Raw genomic sequence first — 25,001 nt, forward strand, 5'->3', positions numbered from 1 at the left:
CACACACACACACACACACACTTCCTGCCCTTCTTATTGTGTCAGTCCCATTGTTGGTAGGGACACTTTTAACCCTATACGTTAATTACGGTGATTTGGAGGGGGGGGGTGGGGGGGAAACGTTATACATCTATCTTCAGACAGCAAGTTCAGTAACCTAAGATCACTGCAACCACAGACTTTATCAACTGCTCCAAGATAGCATAGCATGGTTAGCACATGGACAGAATCACCAACATTGTCTACCTCACATACTGTTGTCACTGCCTAGCAGAGCACAATCACTTCAGACTGTCCTGAGCTTTTACTGACAACTCTTGCTGGTACCTTGATACAATCTACTTGTGATTTATTCTGTTATATTTGGTGACCATTTTTACTCTCGCAGAATTGCAAATTTACTTTGTGGATCTTTTGACTGACAACCTACAATGTTTACAAGACATGGATTGGTCATTCAGGCTATCAGTGTATTCTGTATCATGCAAAATAAGTAACTTATCTAAAAACAAAGATGATGTGACTTACGGAACGAAAGCGCTGGCAGGTCGATAGACACACAAACAAACACACACACAAAATTCAAGCTTTCGCAACAAACTGTTGCCTCATCAGGAAAGAGGGAAGGAGAGGGAAAGACGAAAGGATGTGGGTTTTAAGGGAGAGGGTAAGGAGTCATTCCAATCCCGGGAGCGGAAAGACTTACCTTAGGGGGGTAAAAGGACAGGAATACACTCGCGCGCGCCTGTTGTCAGGCTGTGGGTGTAATGGTTCAGGGATTCTGGACTGGAGCAGATTCGTTTGCCACGAAGACCTAGGCTGTAGGGAAGGGACCGTTTAATGTGCGCGCGCGCGCGCGCACACACACACACACACACACACACACACACACACACACACACACACAGACATCTCATAAGCACACATATTTAAAGACAAAGAGTTTGGGCAGAGATGTCAGTCGAGGCGGAAGTGAAGAGGCAAAGATGATGTTGAATGACAGGTGAGGTATGAGTGGCGGCAACTTGAAATTAGTTGAGATTGAGGCCTGGTGGGTAATGGGAAGAGAGGATATATTGAAGAGCAAGTTCCCATCTCCGGAGTTCGGATAGGTTGGTGTTTGTGGGAAGTATCCAGATAACCCGGACGGTGTAACACTGTGCCAAGATGTGCTGGCCGTGCACCAAGGCATGTTTAGCCACAGGGTGATCCTCATTGCCAACGAACACTGTCTGCCTGTGTCCATCCATGCGAATGGACAGTTTGTTGCTGGTCATTCCCACATAGAATGCATCACAGTGTAGGCAGGTCAGTTGGTAAATCACGTGGGTGTTTTCACATGTGGCTCTGCCTTTGATCGTGTACACCTTCCGGGTTACAGGACTGGAGTAGGTGGTGGTGGGAGGGTGCATGGGACAGGTTTTACACCGGGGGCGGTTACAAGGATAGGAGCCAGAGGGTAGGGAAGGTGGTTTGGGGATTTCATAGGGATGAACTAACAGGTTACGAAGGTTAGGTGGACGGCGGAAAGACACTCTTGGTGGAGTGGGGAGGATTTCATTAAGGATGGATCTCATTTCAGGGCAGGATTTGAGGAAGTCGTATCCCTGCTGGAGAGCCACATTCAGAGTCTGGTCCAGTCCCGGAAAGTATCCTGTCACAAGTGGGGCACTTTTGTGGTTCTTCTGTGGGGGATTCTGGGTTCGAGGGGATGAGGAAGTGGCTCTGGTTATTTGCTTCTGTACCAGGTCGGGAGGGCAGTTGCGAGATGCGAAAGCTGTTGTCAGGCTGTGGGTGTAATGGTTCAGGGATTCTGGACTGGAGCAGATTCGTTTGCCACAAAGACCTAGGCTGTAGGGAAGGGACCGTTTAATGTGGAATGGGTGGCAGCTGTCATAATGGAGGTACTGTTGCTTGTTGGTGGGTTTGATGTGGACGGACATGTGAAGCTGGCCATTGGACAGGTGGAGGTCAACGTCAAGGAAAGTGGCATGAGATTTGGAGTAGGACCAGGTGAATCTGATGGAACCAAAGGAGTTGAGGTTGGAGAGGAAATTCTGGAGTTCTTCTTCACTGTGAGTCCTGATCATGAAGATGTCATCAATAAATCTGTACCACACTTTGGGTTGGCAGGCCTGGGTAACCAAGAAGGCTTCCTCTAAGCGACCCATGAATAGGTTGGCGTACGAGGGGGCCATCCTGGTACCCATGGCTGTTCCCTTTAATTGTTGGTATGTCTGGCCTTCAAAAGTGAAGAAGTTGTGGGTCAGGATGAAGCTGGCTAAGGTGATGAGGAAAGAGGTTTTAGGTAGGGTGGCAGGTGATCGGCGTGAAAGGAAATGCTCCATCGCAGCGAGGCCCTGGACGTGCGGAATATTTGTGTATAAGGAAGTGGCATCGATGGTTACAAGGATGGTTTCTGGGGTAACAGATTGGGTAAGGATTCCAGGCGTTCGAGAAAGTGGTTGGTGTCTTTGATGAAGGATGGGAGACTGCATGTAATGGGTTGAAGGTGTTGATCTACGTAGGCAGAGATACGTTCTGTGGGGGCTTGGTAACCAGCTACAATGGGGCGGCCGGGATGATTGGGTTTGTGGATTTTAGGAAGAAGGTAGAAGGTAGGGGTGTCGGTGGTGTCAGGAGGTTGATGGAGTCAGGTGAAAGGTTTTGCAGGGGGCCTAAGGTTCGGAGGATTCCTTGAAGCTCCGCCTGGACATCGGGAATGGGGTTACCTTGGCAAACTTTGTATGTGGTGTTGTCTGAAAGCTGACGCAGTCCCTCAGCCGCAAACTACCGACGATCAAGTACCACGGTCGTGGAACCCTTGTCCGCCGGAAGAATGACGATGGATCGGTCAGCCTTCAGATCACGGATAGCCTGGGCTTCAGCAGTGGTGATGTTTGGAGTAGGATTAAGGTTTTTTAAGAAGGATTGAGATGCAAGGCTGGAAGTCAGAAATTCCTGGAAGGTTTGGAGAGGGTGATTTTGAGGAAGAGGAGGTGGGTCCCGCTAACTTATTACACTAACCAAGTATTACAGTATCGTAAGGAAGACAAATGAAGTGCAGCATGTAATAATTTCACATCCATCCATCCATCCCCCATTTTCTCCTGAAAGGTAGATGGGGGATAAATGGGCTTTAACATCTTTCTGTATAATTATAATACACAATTTGTTCACCATCATCAGAAGCTAAAGAAAGTGTGATTTCAGCTGATTCCCCTATCTCCGTGGACCTGAAGGTACAAAGATGGATACTTCATTGGCTGGAACAGAGTGGGAAATAGTGATTGGCTTTAGTTTATTATTTTGAATGTTTGTCACTCAACGGAGCAGCAGCAGCCTTGACTGCTGGGCATCAGTGCTTGTACTGCATACTTTGCAAAAGCAATAAATGGGCAGGCAGTGATAACGTTGCTAGTCATCTGTTTCTGCAGAAATGTGTTAACTTTGATGACTAGCTTCTTTGGGGCTCCACAAATGAGGCAGTGAATATTCTGTCTAATTTCTAACACTTAAAGCAGTGTAAAGAATACAGAACATAACAATAACCAACATACTCTCAGATGACTGCACACAGCTTTAGAAAGTTTTGGAAGAACAAGAAAGTTAGTTATCTATACTTCATATTACTATTTATGACACACATAATGTCAGCAACATTTTGTTTTCCACTGCATCTACATGCAATGTGTCTCTGCACTACGCTATTCCATCATTTAAATTAAGAGTATCATGTGGCTCTGACACTACAGGATCCACAAAATTTCTTGGATTTCAGAAAGTTTATCACTTACCGGCTGTAGCAGTATTGATCAGGAGAATGCCACTTACCAGTCTTTGTCTGTATACAATTCCCATGGGTAAGGAACATGTCGAGACAAATGTGTCCTCATATTTAAGCCTAGACTTAACACAGTCTGTATAGATTGCAGTATGCTACATCCATTTTCTCTGTCATTAGAAACAAAAGCAAACTTAACATTGCTACCAGTATGGTGATGTATGATCAGTTTCGTAGCAAACAAATGTACAAAATACTTTGAAGCAAAGCAATAACAAAGCTCTGTATTTTGGCCCTGACAGACCAAATGGGACTGACCGACCACTTTGTCATTCTATGCCAACTGTCTCTGGACATGTATGGAGTGGCTTTGTGGTCAGCACACCACTATCTCAGCCGTTATCAGATTTCTTGATGTTTGAGTCACTACACTCACTGAAGTCACTCCTCAGTTGGTATCACTAGACTGAGTGGGCCATGTTCCAGTCGTCCTACAAAGGAAAAACCCCTACCAGCACTGGCAACTGCATAATAACCAGAAATTCTGACCACCGCATTACAGAGGCAGACAAAGCTTTGAGAATCTGTATTTTCCATCTTTCACTAAATTTATTCCATTGACACAAGAAAAATATACTCCATAGCTTACAACATGAGGAAGACAAATTCCAACAACCGTCCATGAGCTGATGTAGAATTTTGCAATATGTTGCACTAATACTATCATAGCCTCTTTGCTTTCCAAATTAATTGGTTCACAGAATGTCCGTGACGCTTTGAGAAACAGCTCAGTCTCCTTATACTGGCAGCAGTTGTGGTGGGCATATACAACTGCTGAATTCAAATAGCATGCTTGGAAGCTTAGGGGTGCCAACTGTGGTTGCCAAATCAAGTAGAGTGTAATATTTTCACCAAATGCCTTTCAAAATAGACTGTCAAGCTGCATATAGCAAATGCTTTATTTCAGTTACTGAAGTTCAAAAGCAGATTTCTACTGTTTCCTTAAATATGTTACACCAAGGAGGTCAATAGGCACCACAAACTTCATAGTTTATGGCACTAAGTGCAGCTTTTCCGTTAAGTCTTCATATCTTTTTCAGATATTCTACAGAACATTAAAATTCCATATTTTGCAGGTAATCAGAAAGATGGGTTTAATAGCCCTTCTTATTCAAGATCAGTTGATTCTCATGGAAGCTCAACTACCACAATGTAGGAATGGAAGCTGGTTGCTTCAATTGTACGAACACATAGCCATCAGAAGTTAGTGTTTTTCAAGCAGCTGGCAAGCCACAGATAGCTGCTGCTACTGTGTGCTGGACTGTCATGAAAAATAAATATTGTAGTGATTGTCTTACGGGAATGCAGCCAACACACTCATAACCAACTCAACAAAACTAAAGATAACCTTTCTGGGGGCACCACCTTGAAATACTGGTTATGTTGGTGGAGATGCTTGCAGGATCTCTAAGCTGAGGGCTATGCTGACTAGTGCAGCTACTAGTGGGGCCTCCCATGCCAGACATGCCTCAGTGGATGAACCAGACACTGTGTCTCACAACAACCATCTCTCCCATATCCAATTCCATAACCCTTCCCCAATTTCCAAGACACCCACTCCAAGGTGTGATGCAATCCATGCCAAGGGCTGCATGGCAGTCGTGAAGTTGTATCATTGATGGTGACTCAGGGATACCAGGCAAGCCACCTGAGTAATTAGCCTTGCACTTCGTGTGGCTCTGTGGTGTTGAGCGAATAAATCCCCAATTCTTGTAGGATCAAAATGGAAAACAGAAAAGAACAAAACAAAACAAAGACGTGGAAATCACCACTTAAGTTGGAATGGTTCAAGATCAAATCCTTGTCTGGACCACAGGAGAAAACTTCTCGAAGGACAGAAAGAGAAGGCGAAGAATGACTTCCTAACAGATATCTTCTATCTCCAAGACAGGGAATAAGGGAAGAGCCCAATATTCCCAATTCTTACAATACTCAGAACCACAAAAAGTTGAGCCAAATATAGGAAAACATACCCTTAGTACTGCACTCTTGGTTTTAAGGATGGAGGTTATCCAACAGCGGTATCCACTGATCCACATTACCTTACAACAGATGGAGCTTGTTCTGATGGCTCTCTCTGAAAAGACTTGTGAGGGCACAAATCCAGGCCCCAAATTCAGGAGAGTCTCCCTGGACTAAGGTGCTTTACTTTTTGTCTGGGAGGGAATAGGAAAAGTAAACTGTCTTTAGGAGATTGTGCCGAAGATAGCTGTTTGGACGTTGGCAACACTGCTGGTCGAGACAATAGCCGAGGTCTTCCAGACCACAAAGATATCAGTTTGGGACAAATTTTGATGATATTCCTTCAGAAACTGTTTGAGAAACTAAGTGAAAATGACCAGAGTCAGAGAGATTGTTCCATTCTTTTCAAATTTCTTTATTACAGCTCTCTACCACGTTTCATTAAAAGCAGCAGCAGCAGCAGCAGCAGCAGCAGCAGTGCAGTCTAGACATCCAGTTGCCTACTGCACGTGTATGCACAATGTTCTGCAATGCTGATAGAGCACGGTGCGACCGAGTGGTGGCCTAATGTCACTGCTTCTGTCAGCAATGTCCCCCCACACTCGGCAGCTAAGACAGTGATGGCCAACATGTGGCTGTTGCCTGCAGCACTGCCCATCTGGCAACAATGGGTTATGCAGCGACAGTGACCCAGGGCAGTAGTGCTGTGGTTGGTGCATTATGTTCCAGGACTTGGCTGGCCCTGCAGCGGTTCTGTGTCTCTTGGTGTCGGGGCGAACTACCCCCTGATGTGAGGTGGAACTGCAGACCCAGTACAGCATTCCGGATGGTGCTCTAAATGTCACAGCTGTTGCTCACCACCATGGTAGTGCTACAATACCAACACAAGGTGACTTCAGTACAAAAGTGGCTAGGTATTTGCTTGCTCATGGCCAGCACTTGCTTGGGCTTTGGTATGCCCTGTGGCATATTTATTCAACACCTCAGCAGTTGCTTGTGTGAAAAGGCTTTCATCTTCTTCTGCCTGGGTGCTGCTGTGTCAACTATTGCCACATCTCGTCCGGCTGGCTGGCTGGCTTGCCTCACATGTGAAGGCTGTGTTGTGTTTTGCAAGGCGTAACATCTGCGCTTACCTGTGGCTGAGTCTGCTGTAACCTGCTGCTTATTTCGTGCATTTGACCGAATTTGGTCGGTGTGCTACATTGCCCTCCCTCTTAACATGACCCAGCTCCTCATGCCACCGTAACTAAACTACCTTTAATTTGAAATACCCTGGTGTTTCCCTTAAGCACCACTTAACCCCAGCCCCTTAGTTTTCTGCTCAACTTAATTTATTGTTACAATTCTCTCTAGTGCCTCTTAAGACTTGGGAATCCAGTCTACCAGAATTTGAACAATGGCTCAGGCTGAACATTATCTTTTTCTCCACTTTTTGTGCATGTGAAAAAGGATTACACTTAGAAGAGTAACTGTTGCTGCAGTAACTGATATGGAAATGGTCAACGTCATTCCCCTCCAGTATTCATTCTCCCTATACAATTCACATGCTGCATCAGTGTCTCCACAGAGATTCCAGCCCCCTGACCAGCAATGCGTCTGTACATGGACTGTATTAACTCTGATGCCAACATACGGTTTAACACAGATTCATAGCTGGTAACATTCCCACAGGGTTCCTCTGGCCAATACAACAGAGACTGCGAGAGACTGCAAAATGCTTAGATGGGTTATTCCTGAAATTGTGGCAGGTAGATAGAAAGTAAGTTCCATTATTTCACATGATGATCCATTTGTTAATAATCCACTCCCATCCAACTCAAACCACCCTGATATCTTGAGTTTTCCCTGCTCAAAAAAACTGGCTACGACTATTTCTTTGTCAAAAGTAGAGTACAACCGACATGCCACAACCTGCTGGAAGTACAACTCGGGCCTAATGACCTCCTTGGAATCATCCTGCCCTTTCTGACCAAACAGTAGCTTCAATGCGCCCGAATTCTGACTCTCTCACTACCCTGTTTGGACAAACTAATCTCACTTCTGTAACTCTGCTCCTTTCATTTCTGCTCTTATCTTCCACAACCAATTACAACCTCTACTCTGACAAACTACAGCACTCCCCACTTAATAGGCTGTGGGTGTACTACATAACATTGTTACCATGCCTGCCTGCCTGCCTCTCTCCTCCTAGAACAGAACTGTAAACATATACCCTTGCTTCTAATGTGGCTAGGTTAAAATAAAAGGGTACATTTTTATGATTATGTTCAAAGACCAACCCTAACTCTGGTAGTATCTCTTTATGCACTTTCCATTTAAGGCACTGGTTCCACAAGGCTACCACTCTGATAATGACCAGTAATCTGGTTGACCTGCATCATCCTGTCTCTGATTTATCTCACCTGAGGACAGGTATACCTACTAACCTTTCTTCCTCCTAAAGTGCCTGCTGCAGTTCAATTTGCCTATAGTAAACATTACACTACACCCATATCTATTGCTGCTCTGCCTACAACCTCTCACTTGTTATTCTGTGCCTTCTTTTATCTTTTCTCTTTCCAGTGTGGCCCTCCAATTCCCATTGGACAGCACTGAAAATGTTTCAGACATCCTAAGGGCGCAATTATCATTCTTGTTGACAACTGAATTTTGCTGTTCACTTGTCACATTGCTTCCACAACTTTGTAAAAGATTTGTCTTCCATTTGTAGGGTAAGAAGTCAACAGAATCACCCACTAACAAATCTTGTATTGCAGCATTCTTGCTGTATGGACAATGCTTCCTCTTGCTTTTCCATTGCCTATGTATTTGCCATGTGCAACCTGTTCCATATTTCTCGTATCACCCTTGCAAACTTGTTAACTACTACTTCTGACTTCCCCTTCTCAGTTTTGAACATGACAAATGGTGGTAACATTTTACGACCATGGTGACAACACTGTATTCTTGGGCCACTGAGTTGCACGCAGAGGCCACATACCTGAAATATATATCCCAATTGGTAGTGTGTGCACCCACACAATGGCCTAGCATCTTCCCTATACTTCTGTGCACTCTTTCTGTTCTGTAGCTTGGGGACGTAGAGTTCTCAATTTCTTCAAAAAACAGTTTACACAATTCCTTGAACAAATCAAAGAAAGTTGGTTCCCTATTTCAGTATTATCATTTCAGTTACCTCGAACTTCAGTATTCAGTTATTTATGAGTCCAGGAGCCACTGCTGCTGCCAGTTAGTTTGGCATTGCTACTATTTCCATATATCTCAAAAAATGATCTATAATATGGGTACTTATTTATTCTCTGCACGTACTTCACTGAAAGGACCCAAGACATACATCCCAAGAATTTCAAACAGTGTTAATGCTTCAAGGAACCTCTGCAATGGTATTCCCGTTCAGCTCAAATCCACACTAAGATTCTCTGCACATACTGGTTCACACCTGTCGTCCTATTCTTCCATCAATAACTCTCCACTGCTCTCCTGTTGGTAGCCCTATGTCCTGCATGACCAGCTAAAATGTGATCATGTGTTCCCTTTTAGCACCCTAGCCCTCAGTTTTGCTGGTACTATTACTTGGGGCACTAATTTTGTTTCTCTGTACAACAACCCATCCTGCTATAAATTGTGTTGTCTACTACACTGCTCAGACTTCTCATACATCATCTGCATTGTCTGCCACTTCTTAAGCACATTACCACCTATTTGCAACACTTCTACTTTCCTACTCCTGCCATATGCATTCCATGTTTCTTTTCAGATTTACATACAACACAGTAAATCTCAATCATACCACCCATCCTGTCAACCCCCTAGACTGGCCCCTCAACCACAGCAATCCCTTCAATGCTACATGACCTATCATCTACATCTACATGGATACTCTGCGAATCAACTTAAGTGCCTGGCAGAAGGTTCATTGAACCATCTTCACAATAATTCTGTATTATTCCAATCTCAAACAGTGCACAGAAAAAATGAACACCTGTATCTTTTTGTGTGAGCTCTGATTTACCTTACTTTATTATGATGATCATTTCTCCCAATGTAGGTTGGTGTCAACAAAATATTGCACATTCGGAGGAGAAAGTTTGTTATTGAAATTTCCATGAGATCTGAAATATTTCAATAATTTCCAGTGTGTTTTCATCATAAGGCACATATGCAAAGAGAACGTGCTCTATAAAACACTGGTTTACGTCACCTAAAATATCATATTAATGAATGTACACCAATACAGAGTACAAATAGCTGGCATCTGATATCTCTAAGTTTTCTTGGCATTTTTAATGCCATACTTTCTGGTGTGCAGCTAAGTTGTTGATTCCATTTGGGTCAGAGTCTAGGCAGCGTGCATGTGTAACAACTCATAGCGCCTGCAAAATGTGGGAAGGATTTCTCAACAAAATACTATGCATACAAACGAAATACGTAAAAAACTCTGACGAGGACATGAAAATACATTATTTGAAATCTCTTTCAAGCCTGCCTTTTGTCATCATGGAAGCACCCACACCTATAAAGTATTTTTTGTACGATTTTGTAAATTCTTTTTTGTTGTAAGCTGCCTACCGTTTTTGTTACTATTCTTACCACCAGGTTACTTGATAATGCCTTAGAGGGCAAACTTAGCTATTCGATAAAGTAATTAAGAATTAATTTAAAAAAAAATGGCCTCCTGCAAATTGAAGACTACTATTGAAAAATTTACTGCAGCTGCTGACATGCATAACGAAATATAGTTTCCGCTCCGAAGAAACTTCTGTTTTCCTTTCAAAACAGTGCATCTTCACCACAAGATATTAAAATGTACTGATAATTTTCGTTCCAAGTAAACTGCGAGAAAAGAAGGCTAAAGAAATGGAGCATAATTTTACTAAAAATACGTACAGCTTTGGCCAAATTTCTATTTGCTCCTGCAGTCTAATCAAATGGTTCAAATGGCTCTGAGCACTATGGGACTCAACTGCTGTGGTTATCAGTCCCCTAGAACTCAGAACTACTTAAACCTAACTAACCTAAGGACATCACACACATCCATGCCCGAGGCAGGATTCGAACCTGCGACCGTAGCAGTCCCACGGTTCCGGACTGCGCGCCTAGAACCGCGAGACCACCGCGGCCGGCGCAGTCTAATCATCAACACATTTAAAAAGAATAGAGCAGATACGTCAATATAACAGACATATTTGTTAAATTTAGTTTTGCTTATAAACGATTAAGTTAGGGCATACCATCGTGACAAATTCTGCATACGACACTCGAGCTTGAAGAAGTTGAATGGAGCGATTTCGACACATTTCCTGTACTTCTTGGTTCACTTTGTTGCAACTGAATCACAATTGGGCTGACGTACAAACGACTCTCCTGGAATAAGTTATATTTACTCCGTTATTACGTCACAACATATAATATCATGCTCCTGTCAAGCATGTCCGAAGAATGTTTGTAGTTTTGTACTTCTTTTAACTTCACTATCATCTTTCCTATGAATAGCTTTTGCCTACCTTACCTCTGTACTACAAACAGAGCTTGCCTGGGGCGTATTTGGTGAATCAAACAGGTCGTTGCAATGTGAAATTCCTTTCCTTTCTCCATCCATATTTTGGTACTCAGCCCACTTTATATCTTAAACACTTCGCTCCAGTATATTCTTTCGCATCAATCCAGAAACTGGACATTTTATGAGCAATCTCGAGGTACATCATAAAATCAAACGTAGCTACAACATTAATCTTTGGTTCATGAGCTGTCAAAATAGTCAAAGATGTAAAATAGAGGAGACGCCAATGATATTTTACGAAATCAAAATTATTTTAGTTATTCATTTAGTGATCTATTATTCTTAAAAACGGTCTTGATATTGTTTTTCTTGTACACTCTTAATGTCACTAATTGAATGAACGCACCCAAATGATTAAAAAATTACGATAAGTTCGTAAATAGTCACTAGATTCGTTAAAATAGATTTGTAAGTCACTACTGTTAACGTGACGTAGGCAACAGCGCCATGAAATTGTAATCTGAGAGGAAGAAAGTTCGTTGTCAGTGCACATATCAGTAACTCTCCCAACTGAAAAAACCATACGAATCAGTGCACTATTCCAAACAAACAAAAAAAATAAACAAAAAAAATTTAAAACTTTTTGCATGTTGAGTTCACAGAAATGTATGCAGTTCATAAGCATAAACAATGGTAATATTTAAAAAGCTCCGTTTTGACTTATTTAAACCGGAGATAATACAGTACACGTCAAGTTGTTATGGTGGTAACAAGTTTGTTACTTTGACTTGCAAACGCTTACGAAAAATGAATTTGCAGGAAATTAGTAAAAGTTTCATAAAATGAAGAATAGTGTTTCTTTCATCTGTTTATGTTTGTACTGCATTCTGCTTATGCCAAGGTCAGTTTTTTTCCTCTGTCATAAGCTGTATGTTAGTAAATACAATTTTAGAACGAAAGCCTGAAGGATTATTTTGTAGAGCCAGAAAATAAATGCTGTTTTCTCCCATATCATCATCATTGCCACGAAATTATTTCTATGGATTCTATGTGTGTCCGCATTCTAATCCAAATTATATTAATCTTGTAAAACCAATGTCGCGTTCATTGTATTCTGCACCCCTGTCTGCCCCCCAGCTACTAAACGTTATTTACCTTTATTGGCTGATGAAGTTGGTTTGCATTCGCCTACATTCTGGAGAATAACATTTCCCCTCTATGATGACAGCATAATTAACTTGAGGGCCTACCTGTTTTTACTTCTGATATTTGAAGACAGGAAAAACGGTTAAGATCCAGGATTTCCTTTGTGTTTAAAATACTATTGCCCTTCTTGAATCAGTGGATCCCAGGTTTTCCCAGTCTACATTTATTTTGACATTCAGTCTTTTATTGTGTAAAATAATCTTGCATCTGAGATTTTGTATTCAGTGTGTTCAAAAAATGACATTCATGACAGTGTTGAAGCCGTTCAGAAACAAAATGCTCTAATACAATGGTTGTCCAATTTTTTTTTTTTTTAAAAAAAAGAAAATACAAAATTAGAACATAGATGCTGCTCTTGCTGTCCATAATTTGTTATTAAATGTGCTGGTCATTCTGCATGCACGTGTGTGCCACCTTTCTGTTGCAAATGCTGAATGGTGTTAAATAAGCAGATATTTATTGGTGTGTTAATATGTACATGAGGAATAATCCAATCTTTCACCTTTGTTCATAATTTGTGTTTTAGAAAATGAGCAGTGGTACTGAAATACTTATCACCCTTACTTCGGAAAAACTTACAGATTTATTGGAAAACTGTAATTTCAATTAGGACACTGATCAAAATCTCCCAGCTCCATACATAGGGCCTATGCTTCCCATGTATTCAGGTTAATGAGATAAAAGTTAACAACAGCAAGTTCTCAGTAATATAATCATTCTGTTAGTGTGTAGTGTAGGATCCCCCAAACTTTCCCCACCTCCATCCCCACTCTTGAAATCCTATTTGTGGTGACAGGCTGCACTGTAGCATATACCAAGGTCTACATAAGGTCAGTGAAACCAACAAATATGAAGGTTGTGGTAACAGACTATCCTGATGCTTAGCCAGTTATTTACATTCATATCATATTTAATGCACTTGGCCATATTTAAAACACATTTCTTCATAAAAACTACAAAGTAAAATCAGAAAACCTATATTAAATAATGGACATTCCTCAGGTGAATATTTTGATTCGTAGTATTTGCATATATCTCGCAATGGTCCAGTGCAGAATTATGATATTTAGCATATACATACCATGAAAAAAGAGAAGTTTTGATAAATTTGATATTGTCTTTCAGTGAGATTTAAATTCACCATCAACCTCTTGAAAATAAAATGGTTTGCTTTTGAAGTGATGTAATTTTTTAATTAGGCAGCTCAACAAAAACAGCATACTTTCTTTTTACCATTTTATTAATTAATTCATTATGAATTTTATTTCTGATGCACTTAGTTGCACATGATATGATATTGTGTAGGCATCAGGATGATATGTGATTTAAGTTTTCAGCTTTATTAATATTGCTTAATGTAGGCGTATGTGATTTAGTGTAGTATGTACATTAAAAGTTCTGATGTTGTAGTACTTTGTATTCATGAGTACTCTTTTTTTTTCCCAACATTTCAGTGCCATAGTTTTAACATTCCTCTACGAGACTGAAAAAATATTGGCAAGGAGGGTATTGAACATAAGGCTGTTCTGTAAACTAAGCAACTTTTTAACTTAAATGACAGTGCTGCTGAAGCCTAGACTGTTGGTATGATGTACTGTTAAATTTCAGTATTTTAGAAGCAGGAACCTGAATGACATGTTAGTATAACATAATGTGCAGTGTGTTAAATTAAGAGACAAAGAGATATGAGCCAGACCTGGATAACTGTTCGTTGGCTGGTACTCTGGCCAACCTGCATGCAGTTTTTAAGTGGTTCCCCTCACTCGTTTAGGAAGATGCTATTCTCGTTCCCAAATTCTACTTCAGAGAATACAATAAGCAACCAGTTAAGATATGATAACACATAGAACAAAATTTACACAATTAACAGACTCAGCACATACGATTCCCCTCCCTTAGGTTATCTTGATGACTGTGAGGACATCCAGTCCAAAGTTAAGAAATAAAATAAAATTTGCCAAATCGTGGCAAACTGGACTTTACACTAAATGGGACAAATACTAGGGAGAAGAAGAAAAAAGCAGGAATGAAGAATAAAAACTATTTGCAGAAAGAGGAATTTTAGTAAATTATGAACAAAGCTGGAAGATTAGATTATTCCTCATGCACCTATTAACACACCAATAAATATCTGCTTACAACGTGCTTTTTTTAACACAATTCAGCATTTGCATCAGAAAGATGATACAATACGCAGACATTTATAATGGAAGGTTTCTTTCTGTCTTTCTTTTTTTAGTTGTACATTTGTAGATTAGGATTTAATAGGAGATTTGTACTTAGAAAAAAATGAGTGGTTCAAAGTGTTGTGCTCATTGCAGGTCAAATGAACTTACTGATGCTTTTCATTTTCTATGATCTGTGATGTAAATGGTGATGTGTGGTATGTGATGTTGTAGTGCACAAACAGAAAAAGAATGGAACACTGACACAATATATTTTGAGTGTATATTATTTTTTAGGATGTAGGTTGTTGTGACAGGCTGACCTGTTGCATTAAAGTAGTCTAGGTTAGGTGGAAAGCTGACAGTTTAGTTGTGAGAGTTGCCAAAGCTGTATCAAAGGCTTCAGTTAGGTCGTGATTGCTCTTTGATAACATTAAATAGTAGAGAATCAGATGAGAACAGATTGTGCACAACAGTTATAATGAGACAACAGGTGATGCACATTTATCAGAAAAAGATGATATTTATGAGTGTACATAATTTACTCATATCAGGTTGATTTTTAACTCTCTAAAAAAAATTGAAGAAATTGATCTTAACATTACATGTTGTATTCAAAGAGATGTGTGAATGTTATTTTGTGTGAAACATCGAAGGCCCCAAAAATTAATGAATATTTTGTTGGACAGCATTTTGCATGCTGTGTCATAATGTGTCATAATGCTAGATTTCAAAATGTGCATGCTGTAGTAGAGTTAGTGAAAGAAGATTTCTGACAGTTGCAGTGCCCTTGGCTGCTTCTCACACCTGCATCAACCTGTCATGTAACATAATTTTGTATATGTCTCTATGCCAACAGCACATTGTCATCACAGCTCTGTAGTCAACTATTTATTGCCTACAGCCATTTGCACATCTGCATCTACGTAGGTACTCCGCAAGCCAACGTACAGTGCACGGCAGAGGGTACCCCTGTGCCACTACTTGTCATTTCCTTTCCTGTCCCATTCACAAATAGGTTTCTTGTATGTTATCTTCCTGGTCCTTACACACAGTGTGTGTTGGCAGCAGCTGAATCATTCAGCAGTCAGCTTCAAATGCCAGTTCTCTAAATTTTCTTAGTAGTGTTTTTTGAAAAGAATGCTGCCTTCCTTTTAGGGATTCCCATTTGAGTTCCCAAAGCATCTCTGTAACACTTACCTGTTGTTCGAACCTACTGGTAACAAATCTAGCACCCGCCTCTGGGTTGGTATGACATCTTCCTTCAATCCAACCTGGTACAGATCCCAAACACTTGAGCAGTACTCAAGAATAGGTCGCACCAGCATCCTATATGCAGGTGAACTACCCTCACCTAAAATTCTCCCAATAAATTGAAGCTGACTGATTGCCTTCCCTACCACAGTTTTCACATGCTTTTTCCACCTCATATTGCTTTGCAGCATTGTGCCCGGATACCTAAATGACTTGACTGTGTCAAACGGGATACTAGTAATAGTGTAACTGAACACTACATATTTGATCTTCCTACTCATCTGCATTAACTCAGATTTTTCCAAATTTAGGGCTAGCTGCCATTCATCACATTAACTGGGAATTTTGTCTAATTCGTCTTGTATGTTCCTACAGTCACTCAACTTTGACACCTTACCGTACACCACGGCATCATCAGCAGACAACCACAGATTGCTGCCCAACCTGACTGCAAAATGATTTATGTATATAGAGAACAACAGTTCTCAATTCTACCACACTTTCGTGGGGCGCTCCTGATGGTACCCTTGTCCCTGATGAACACTCGCTGTTGAGTACAACATACTGAGTTCTGTTATTTAAAAAGTCTTTGAGCCACTCACATACCTGTCAACTTATTCCATTTGCACATTCCTTCATTAACAGCCTGCAATGGAGCACCATATCAGAAGCTTTCCAGAAATATAGAAATATGGAATCTGCCTGTTGCCCTTCATCCATAGTTCTCAGTATATCTTGTGAGAAAAGGGCAAGCTGACTTTCTCACGAGCGATGTTTTCTAAAACCATGCTAAATCATGGATATAAGCCTCTCAAGCTCAAGAAATTTTATTGTATTCAAACTGAGAATATGTTCAATGGTTCTGCAGCAGGCAGAAGTTAGCGATATTGGTCTGTAATTTTGCTGGTTCATTCTCTTATCCATATTATATACTAGAGTCACCTGCACTTTTCTCCAGTTGCTTGGGACTTTCTGCTGGGCAAGAGATTCACGATAAGTGCAAGCCATAGAGTACTCATTGTAAAATCAAAGTGCGATTCCATACAGACTTGGTGACTTTGCTTTCGAATCTTTCAGTTGTTTCTCTACATCAGGTATACTTGTTACTGTGTCATCTCTATGGGAGTCTGTGTGACGGTCAAATGACGGAATGTTTGTGCGGTTCTCCTTTGTGAATGATTTCCTGAATGTTAGATTTAAAACTTTGGTTTTCATTTTGTTATCTTTAATTACCACACCAGACTGGTCAACAAGGGCCTGAATAGAAGCATTATATGTGCTTAAGAATTTTACATATGACCAGAATTTTCTCATGTTCTTTGCCAGATCTTTTTATAAGATATAACGGTGGTAGTTATTCTATGCTTCACACATAGATCTTTTCACAGACACATGAATCTCTACCAACCTTCACTTGTCGTTATTTGCACATTCCCTTTTGAACCGAGATTGCAACACCTTCGCATCTTCAGCATCCGCCAAATTTCATTATTAAACCATGGTGGGTCTTTCCCATCCTTCATCCAGTTCACAGTTGAAACCTAACAGCAGCTGTCAGGGACCCTCTTTCAGTGACTCTGCTATAGTTGTACATAACAGTTTTCAGGTCGACAGCAGGAAATACCTTAAATTTCATAAAAGAGTAAGGGTATGGAAAAAAATGGTTCAAATGGTTCTGAGCACTATGGGACTTAACATCTATGGTCATCAGTCCCCTAGAACTTAGAACTACTTAAACCTAACTAATCTAAGGACATCACACAACACCCAGCCATCACGAGGCAGAGAAAATCCCTGACCCCGCCGGGAATCGAACCCGGGCGTGGGAAGCGAGAACGCTACCGCACGACCACGAGCTAAGGGTATGGAGAATCATTGTTTGTGGATACTTTGGATGATTTTCTGTCCAATAGTAGTAATCAAGAACCATGAGAATTGTTTATATTCATCACTATATTATTTGCACAATATAGTTCCCAATAATTATTTAAGATTTTTGTGGCTTTCGTGAATCAGTTCAGGAAAATGGTGGGGTGGTTTCTTCAGAAGACCACAGTCGGTGGCTGGCCCTATCATCATAAAACCTTACTTATGAAAGTGCTAGCAGGTCGACAGACACACAAACAAACACAAACATACACACAAAATTCAAGCTTTCGCAACAAACTGTTGCCTCATCAGGAAAGAGGGAAGGAGAGGGAAAGACGAAAGGATGTGGGTTTTAAGGGAGAGGGTAAGGAGTCATTCCAATCCCGGGAGCGGAAAGACTTACCTTAGGGGGAAAAAAGGACGGGTATACACTCGCGCGCACACACACACACACACACACACACACACACACACACACACACATACAGACACAAGCAGACATATTTAAAGACAAAGAGTTTGGGCAGAGATGTCAGTCGAGGCAGAAGTGCAGAGGCAAAGATGTTGTTGAATGACAGGTGAGGTATGAGTGGCGGCAACTTGAAATTAGTGGAGATTGAGGCCTGGTGGATAACGGGAAGAGAGGATATATTGAAGAGCAAGTTCCCATCTCCGGAGTTCGGATAGGTTGGTGTTAGTGGGAAGTATCCAGATAACCCGGACAGTGTAACACTGTGCCAAGATGTGCTGGCCGTGCACCAAGGCATGTTTAGCCACAGGGTGATCCTCATTGCCAACAAACATTGTCTGCCTGTGTCCATTCATGCGAATGGACAGTTTGTTGCTGGTCATTCCCACATAGAATGCGTCACAGTGTAGGCAGGTCAGTTGGTAGATCACGTGGGTGTTTTCACACGTGGCTCTGCCTTTGATCGTGTACACCTTCTGGGTTACAGGACTGGAGTAGGTGGTGGTGGGAGGGTGCATGGGACAGGTTTTACACTGGGGGCAGTTACAAGGGTAGGAGCCAGAGGGTAGGGAAGGTGGTTTGGGGATTTCATAGGGATGAACTAAGAGGTTACGAAGGTTAGGTGGACGGCGGAAAGACACTCTTGGTGGAGTGGGGAGGATTCAAACTCTTTGTCTTTAAATATGTCTGCTTGTGTCTGTATATGTGTGGATGGATGTGTGTGTGTGTGTGTGTGTGTGTGTGTGTGTGTGTGTGTGTGTACCCGTCCTTTTTTCCCCCTAAGGTAAGTCTTTCCGCTCCCGGGATTGGAATGACTCCTTACCCTCTCCCTTAAAACCCACATCCTTTCGTCTTTCCCTCTCCTTCCCTCTTTCTTGATGAGGCAACAGTTTGTTGCGAAAGCTTGAATTTTGTGTGTATGTTTGTGTTTGTTTGTGTGTCTGTCGACCTGCCAGCACTTTCATTTGGTAAGTCACATCATCTTTGTTTTTAGATATATTTTTCCTACGTGGAATGTTTCCCTCTATTATAACCATATAAGTAAGGTTTTAGTTATAATAGAGGGAAACATTCCACGTAGGAAAAATATATCTAAAAACAAAGATGATGTGACTTACCAAATGAAAGTGCTGGCAGGTCGACAGACACACAAACAAACACAAACATACACACAAAATTCAAGCTTTCGCAACAAACTGTTGCCTCATCAGGAAAGAGGGAAGGAGAGGGAAAGACGAAAGGATGTGGGTTTTAAGGGAGAGGGTAAGGAGTCATTCCAATCCCGGGAGCGGAAAGACTTACCTTAGGGGGAAAAAAGGACGGGTATACACTCGCGCACACACACACACACACACACACACACACATATCCATCCACACATATACAGACAAATATGTCTGCTTGTGTCTGTATATGTGTGGATGGATATGTGTGTGTGTGTGCGCGCGAGTGTATACCCGTCCTTTTTTCCCCCTAAGGTAAGTCTTTCCGTTCCCGGGATTGGAATGACTCCTTACCCTCTCCCTTAAAACCCACATCCTTTCGTCTTTCCCTCTCCTTCCCTCTTTCCTGATGAGGCAACAGTTTGTTGCAAAAGCTTGAATTTTGTGTGTATGTTTGTGTTTGTTTGTGTGTCTGTCGACCTGCCAGCACTTTCATTTGGTAAGTCACATCATCTTTGGTTTTAGACATAAAACCTTACTTATATAATTTATTTGTAGCTACCTTTTCTTCTTCTTCTTCTTCTGTAGTGGTCAGTCCAAGGATTGGTTTGCAACAGCTACAATGGCAGCTTGTCTCCATTCTGTGCGTCTTTCAGCTTTTCTCTTCATTTCTTTATAGGTGTTACATCCCACATCTTTCACGATTTGATCCATGTACCTCAGTCGTGGTCTTCCTCTTGGTCTTTTTCCCTCGACATATCCCTCTATGATTGTGTTCAGGAGTCCTTTATGTCTTAATAGATGGCCTGTAAATTGCACTCTTCTTTTAACAATGAAACTCCAGAAGCTTCTCTTCTCACCTGCTCTTTCCAGAACCACTTCGTTTGTGACCTTGTCGATCCATTTTATTTTGAGCATGCGTCTATAGCACCACATTTGAAAAGAATTTAGCTTCTGCTGTTCCTCTGTCCCGAGAGTCCATGTTTCACACCCATAGCATGCCACACTCCACACACATGATTTCAAAAATCTTTTCCTGGTTTCAAGGCTGATGCTCTTAGATGTTAATATGTTTTTCTTCTTGTTAAAAGCAGCCTTTGCTTGAGCTATTCTACTTCTCACTTCTGCCGTGCTCCTTCCATCCCTGGTAATATTACTGCCCAGATAAGTAAATTTATCAACTTGTTCAAGCAGTTCATTGCCTACATGAACTTGGACTTTCACTTGATCTTCTTTGTCGCATGCCATTACTTTTGTTTTTGCTTTATTAATTCTCATATTATATTCTTCACCCATAACTTTATCCATTCTATTCAGTAGGACTACAAGATCTTCTTCACTTTCAGCCAGGACAGCTATATCATCAGCATATCTTATCATATCTATTCGTTGGCCATGAATTACTACACCTGTCTGTGAATTTTCCCTTACTTTTTTCAGCGCCTCTTCAATGTATACGTTAAAGATAACAGGGGATAGTGCGCAACCTTGTCGGACACCTTTCCGTATCTGCACCTCTTCTTGTTTTGTCCGTCCACGGATAACTGTTGTCTCGTTTTTGTACAGGTTCCATATCATTTTTCTATCTTTATGGTCTATTCCTACTTTTTTGAGTACCTCAAACATCTTATCCCATTTAACATTATCAAAGGCTTTCTCTACATCTACGAAAGCTATGTATGTTTTCAGGTTCTTATCTAGTCGTTTCTCTATTATTAGTTTTAGAGCAAATATTGCTTCTCTGGTTCCTCTATCTTTCCGGAATCCAAACTGGTCTTCAGAGAGTGTAGCTTCGACTTTTTGTTCTATGCGTTTTAGGATAATTGAGGTTAATATTTTAGAGGCGTGAGTAACTAGGCTGAGTGTCCTATAATTTTCACATCTTGTAGCATTTGCCTTCTTTGGAATGGGGATCATAATGTTTTTCTCAAAGTCTGTAGGAATTTTACCCTGCTCGTACATGTTGAAAACAAGATTATACAACTCCTGATTCAGTTTTGCTCCTCCAGATTTCAGAAGTTCGGCTGGGATATTGTCTATACCAGGCGATTTGTTGTTTTTCAATTTTTTCAGAGCTAGTTCAAACTCTACCTTTAATATAGGTTCACCTATGTTATGTGCATCTACTTCTGTTTCTTCTTCCATGATGCTTTCAGACAGGTCTGGTCCGCTGTACAGTTTTCCTATATATTGTTTCCATCTTCTTGCAACTTCATCATCGTCATCCAACATATTGCCATTTTCATCCATCACAGCCCTACACTTGTTTCTTCTGTCTCCAAAGCAATGTCTCACACATTTATAGGCCTTGTCGATATTTCCCTTGCTCATGTTGTCCTCAACTGAAATACAGAGATCATCAAGGTATTTTTCTCTTGCTTGTTTTGCCTCTCTGTTGATTCTGTTTTTCAGACTCTTGTATTTCTCTTGGTCTTCCTTCTTCACAGAATTTTTTAATTTCCTTCTTTCTTCCATCATATTTAGTAGGTCATTAGTGATCCATTCCTTCCTTTTCTCTGTCCTTTCTTTTCCTATTACTTCTTCTGCTGCTTCTAAAATACCAGTTTTTATTTTTTCCCAGCTGCTTTGGATGTCATTGCAGCCCTGTGTATTTGTTTTCTTGTCTGTTTCTAGTTGATAGTGCTTCAGTGTATTTTCGTTTCTCAGGTTTGTCAAATCCCATTTACATGTACTTCTTCTTTTAATGTTCTTGAATTTTAGTTCAGTCGTCATCATAACGAGTATGTGGTCACTTTCCACATCACAGCCTGGATATGATCTGCTGTCCTTAACTTGGTTTTTAAATCTTTGCTTCACTAATATGAAGTCAATTTGGTATCTGTTAATGTCACCAGGCATTTTCCAAGTATATCTTCTTCTTGGATGATGATTAAAGAAGGTATTTGTAATGCAAAGTTTATTTCTTTGGCAGAATTCTACAAGTTTATCCCCTCTTTCATTTCTTAATCCTAATCCAAAATTCCCTGCCACATCCTCTTCTTTACCTTCCCCAACAACGGCATTCATATCTCCCATGATGACAAGGTTTTCAGCTCCTTTAATTCTGCCAATTACTTCTTCAAGGTGGTCATACATCATGTCGATTTCATCATCCTCGTGCCTCGTAGTTGGCATGTATACTTGGTAGTTGGCATGTATACTTGGATTATGATTGTGTCTCTTGGTTTAGTTTCCAATCGGACATAAATTATCCTCTCACTATGTTGAACAAATCCTTTTACTCTTAACCCCATCTCTTTATTGAGGATAATTCCCACTCCTGCAATCCCGGGACTGTCTTGTGCTGTTCCAGTGTGTATGATTCTGTAATCCCCTGACCAAAAGTCACCAGCATTTGGCCATCTCATTTCTGAGACTCCCAGTACATCAATATCCATTCGTTTCATTTCCATTTTCAAGTTTTCCAGTTTACCACATTTAAGAAGTGAGTTGACGTTCCATGTTGCTATCCTTCTTACATTAATGCTTTTGGATTTTGGTATTTCTTTAGTTGTCCCCGCCCGGAGATCCGAATGGGGGACTATTTTACCTCCGGAGAATTTAACCAAAGAGCTTTCCATCATAAACTGTTGATACTTGGGATACCCGCTCGGGTCTTTAATGGAGTGGTTTCCCGTTGCCTTCTCCATTCTATGCCGTTGGCCACCTTGTGGCTCCTCCGCCTTTAGGAGCAGTTTCCCACCCCAAGGGCAAGAGAGTGCCCTTCCTTCTAGCCGCTCATCCGCCCTCCTAGAAGGCCTTTGGCACTTGATAGAAGGTAATCTCCTTATCCCGGGAGATATTTGGCTCAGTAGAAGTATAGGTTGGAAATGGAAGACCCCTAGCCCTCGAAACCTAATAGCGTCAGGGTCGGAAAAAAAATAAGAGTTGGCCGAGGGTGGTCAAATAGGAAAGATAAAAGTGAGGAGCCTGGCATAAGTAAGTGGAAGCAATGCCAGGACTCAGCTCGGTACCCCGTGGTCGCCAGCCACGTACTCACTAGGTGTGAGTCCCTGAAGGGGATGATGAAAAATCTTATATCATTGTGAGGTGACCCTCGGAAAAACAATAAATAAATAGGTCATTTTGCAGCTTGTTTATAGAAACCCAACTTTCATGAGTTGCATGTGAAAAAATTATTAAATCTTGTTTTATCTAACAATGTCTAACATAAAAAAGATGAGTGGAATATTCAGATAAATTTAGGGCTTTCAGCTGGTTGTTCGTTGTTGTTCAATACATTCCACGATATTTCAACTGGGCACCTACCAGTCATTCTCAGCAGAGCCATTGAAGATTGACAGTGACCTCTTCCACAATACGCAGGGTATTTTGTTTTAACTTGAGACAACTAAATTCTTGAAAAATAAATTCTTGGTGCAGAGTTAATACTAGGAAAGGTGACATCTGTCTATAACCAACTGGATACCTCCTTACTACACCACCTGCACAGGCAAGGTCAACTTTGTATTTTAAAATGGGAACATTCCATTTTTATTGCTTATTCAGATTGTACAGCAAAAAATATGTTGGTTTACTCAAACTATTGTTTCCCATATGTGGTAGGTTGTGCTCTAATTGACAAATATAAAATGTACCTGTTTTTGCACTGAAGAACTGATGCATTTGATTCTACCTATCATTTTTGTGAAATGGATGTAAACCTTTGTGTTCTGACAATGTTGCCAATGTGATGATACAGTACAAATAATATGGCTAGAATTGACATTTCTGTCAAATAGGCTACTTTATGGTATGTAGTTTTCTGTTCTCTATGGGGTTGATTTTAGTGTGTCCGCAAACCACCAAAATGCTTGATTTCAGTGGCTGCCCTTGAAGCCTGGCATCAGGCTGTTTGTTTCCATCCAAGCACCATCACTCTCTTGGTGGGCGCTATGCGGCCACCAACAGAACACAGACCACAATAATTGTAATAATGTAAAATCTCCATCAAGTGATAGTGACTCGAGCACCTCTCATGGATACCTACTGAAATAAAGGTGAGAGGCAAGAGGAGTCACCAATATCAAGCATCTTGATGGGAACAGGAAACTATCTTGATGGTGGGTGGCAAACCACTTTCATCCAAAAGACTGCAGGCCTTCTGGGATCAGTGGAGGACGCTTTTTACTGTGGAAGGCCAGAATTTTCAAAACTCCTTGCAGTGTGGTATGGCTTACATTGATTAGACTACGGGCACCATGAAAGAATGCTGCACTGATCATCAACACTGCACTCTCCTTTTGCAGCTAAGCTAGTCCACTGTTGTTAAACTTTGTGTTCCCACTGGGCGTTCAAAAGTGCATGATAAAACAATTATTCTGACCAAAGCAATGCCTTCTTGAGATCCTATTATTAAAGAATCTGTGGAAATATACCATGGTGGAAAATCTGATGAACCGCGACAGTTGCTATCAGTTGGTCAGTGCATGAAATCCTATGATCTCCATGATTTTCTCCAAGCGAAGATGACAGTGTGTTCCCTGAGGCCACAGTGAGCGGTAATTCAGAGGACAGCTGATGTCTGCATCAAGCAAGGTGGTGCAGTGGTTAGCACACTGGACTCCCA

General features: G+C 41.2%; 2 protein-coding genes across 3 annotated transcripts in view; one reads left to right on the forward strand and one right to left on the reverse strand.

Moving 5' to 3' along the window:
- Window positions 1-11,572, reverse strand: part of LOC126262500 (E3 ubiquitin-protein ligase MARCHF3-like) — a 59,825-nt gene extending 48,253 nt beyond the window's left edge. The window contains exons 1-2 of one of the 2 annotated variants that reach the window (XM_049959170.1): window positions 11,316-11,572; window positions 11,038-11,170 (exon numbers count right to left, since the gene is read on the reverse strand). In XM_049959170.1, the coding sequence (XP_049815127.1) occupies window positions 11,038-11,170; window positions 11,316-11,405 (223 nt within the window). In that variant the 5' untranslated portion in view covers window positions 11,406-11,572. The remainder of the gene's footprint in view (window positions 1-11,037; window positions 11,171-11,315) is intronic. The other variant, XM_049959169.1, reaches the window with a different exon arrangement.
- Window positions 11,573-12,065: 493 nt separating this feature from the next.
- The window catches only part of LOC126262227 (SUN domain-containing ossification factor), a 288,931-nt gene continuing 275,995 nt past the window's right edge, over window positions 12,066-25,001 (forward strand). The window contains exon 1 of the mRNA XM_049958676.1: window positions 12,066-12,207. Coding sequence (XP_049814633.1) covers window positions 12,149-12,207 — 59 coding nt within the window. The 5' untranslated portion in view covers window positions 12,066-12,148. The remainder of the gene's footprint in view (window positions 12,208-25,001) is intronic.

This window comes from Schistocerca nitens, chromosome 6 (assembly GCF_023898315.1).
Source record: "Schistocerca nitens isolate TAMUIC-IGC-003100 chromosome 6, iqSchNite1.1, whole genome shotgun sequence".
Taxonomy (NCBI): domain Eukaryota; kingdom Metazoa; phylum Arthropoda; class Insecta; order Orthoptera; family Acrididae; genus Schistocerca; species Schistocerca nitens.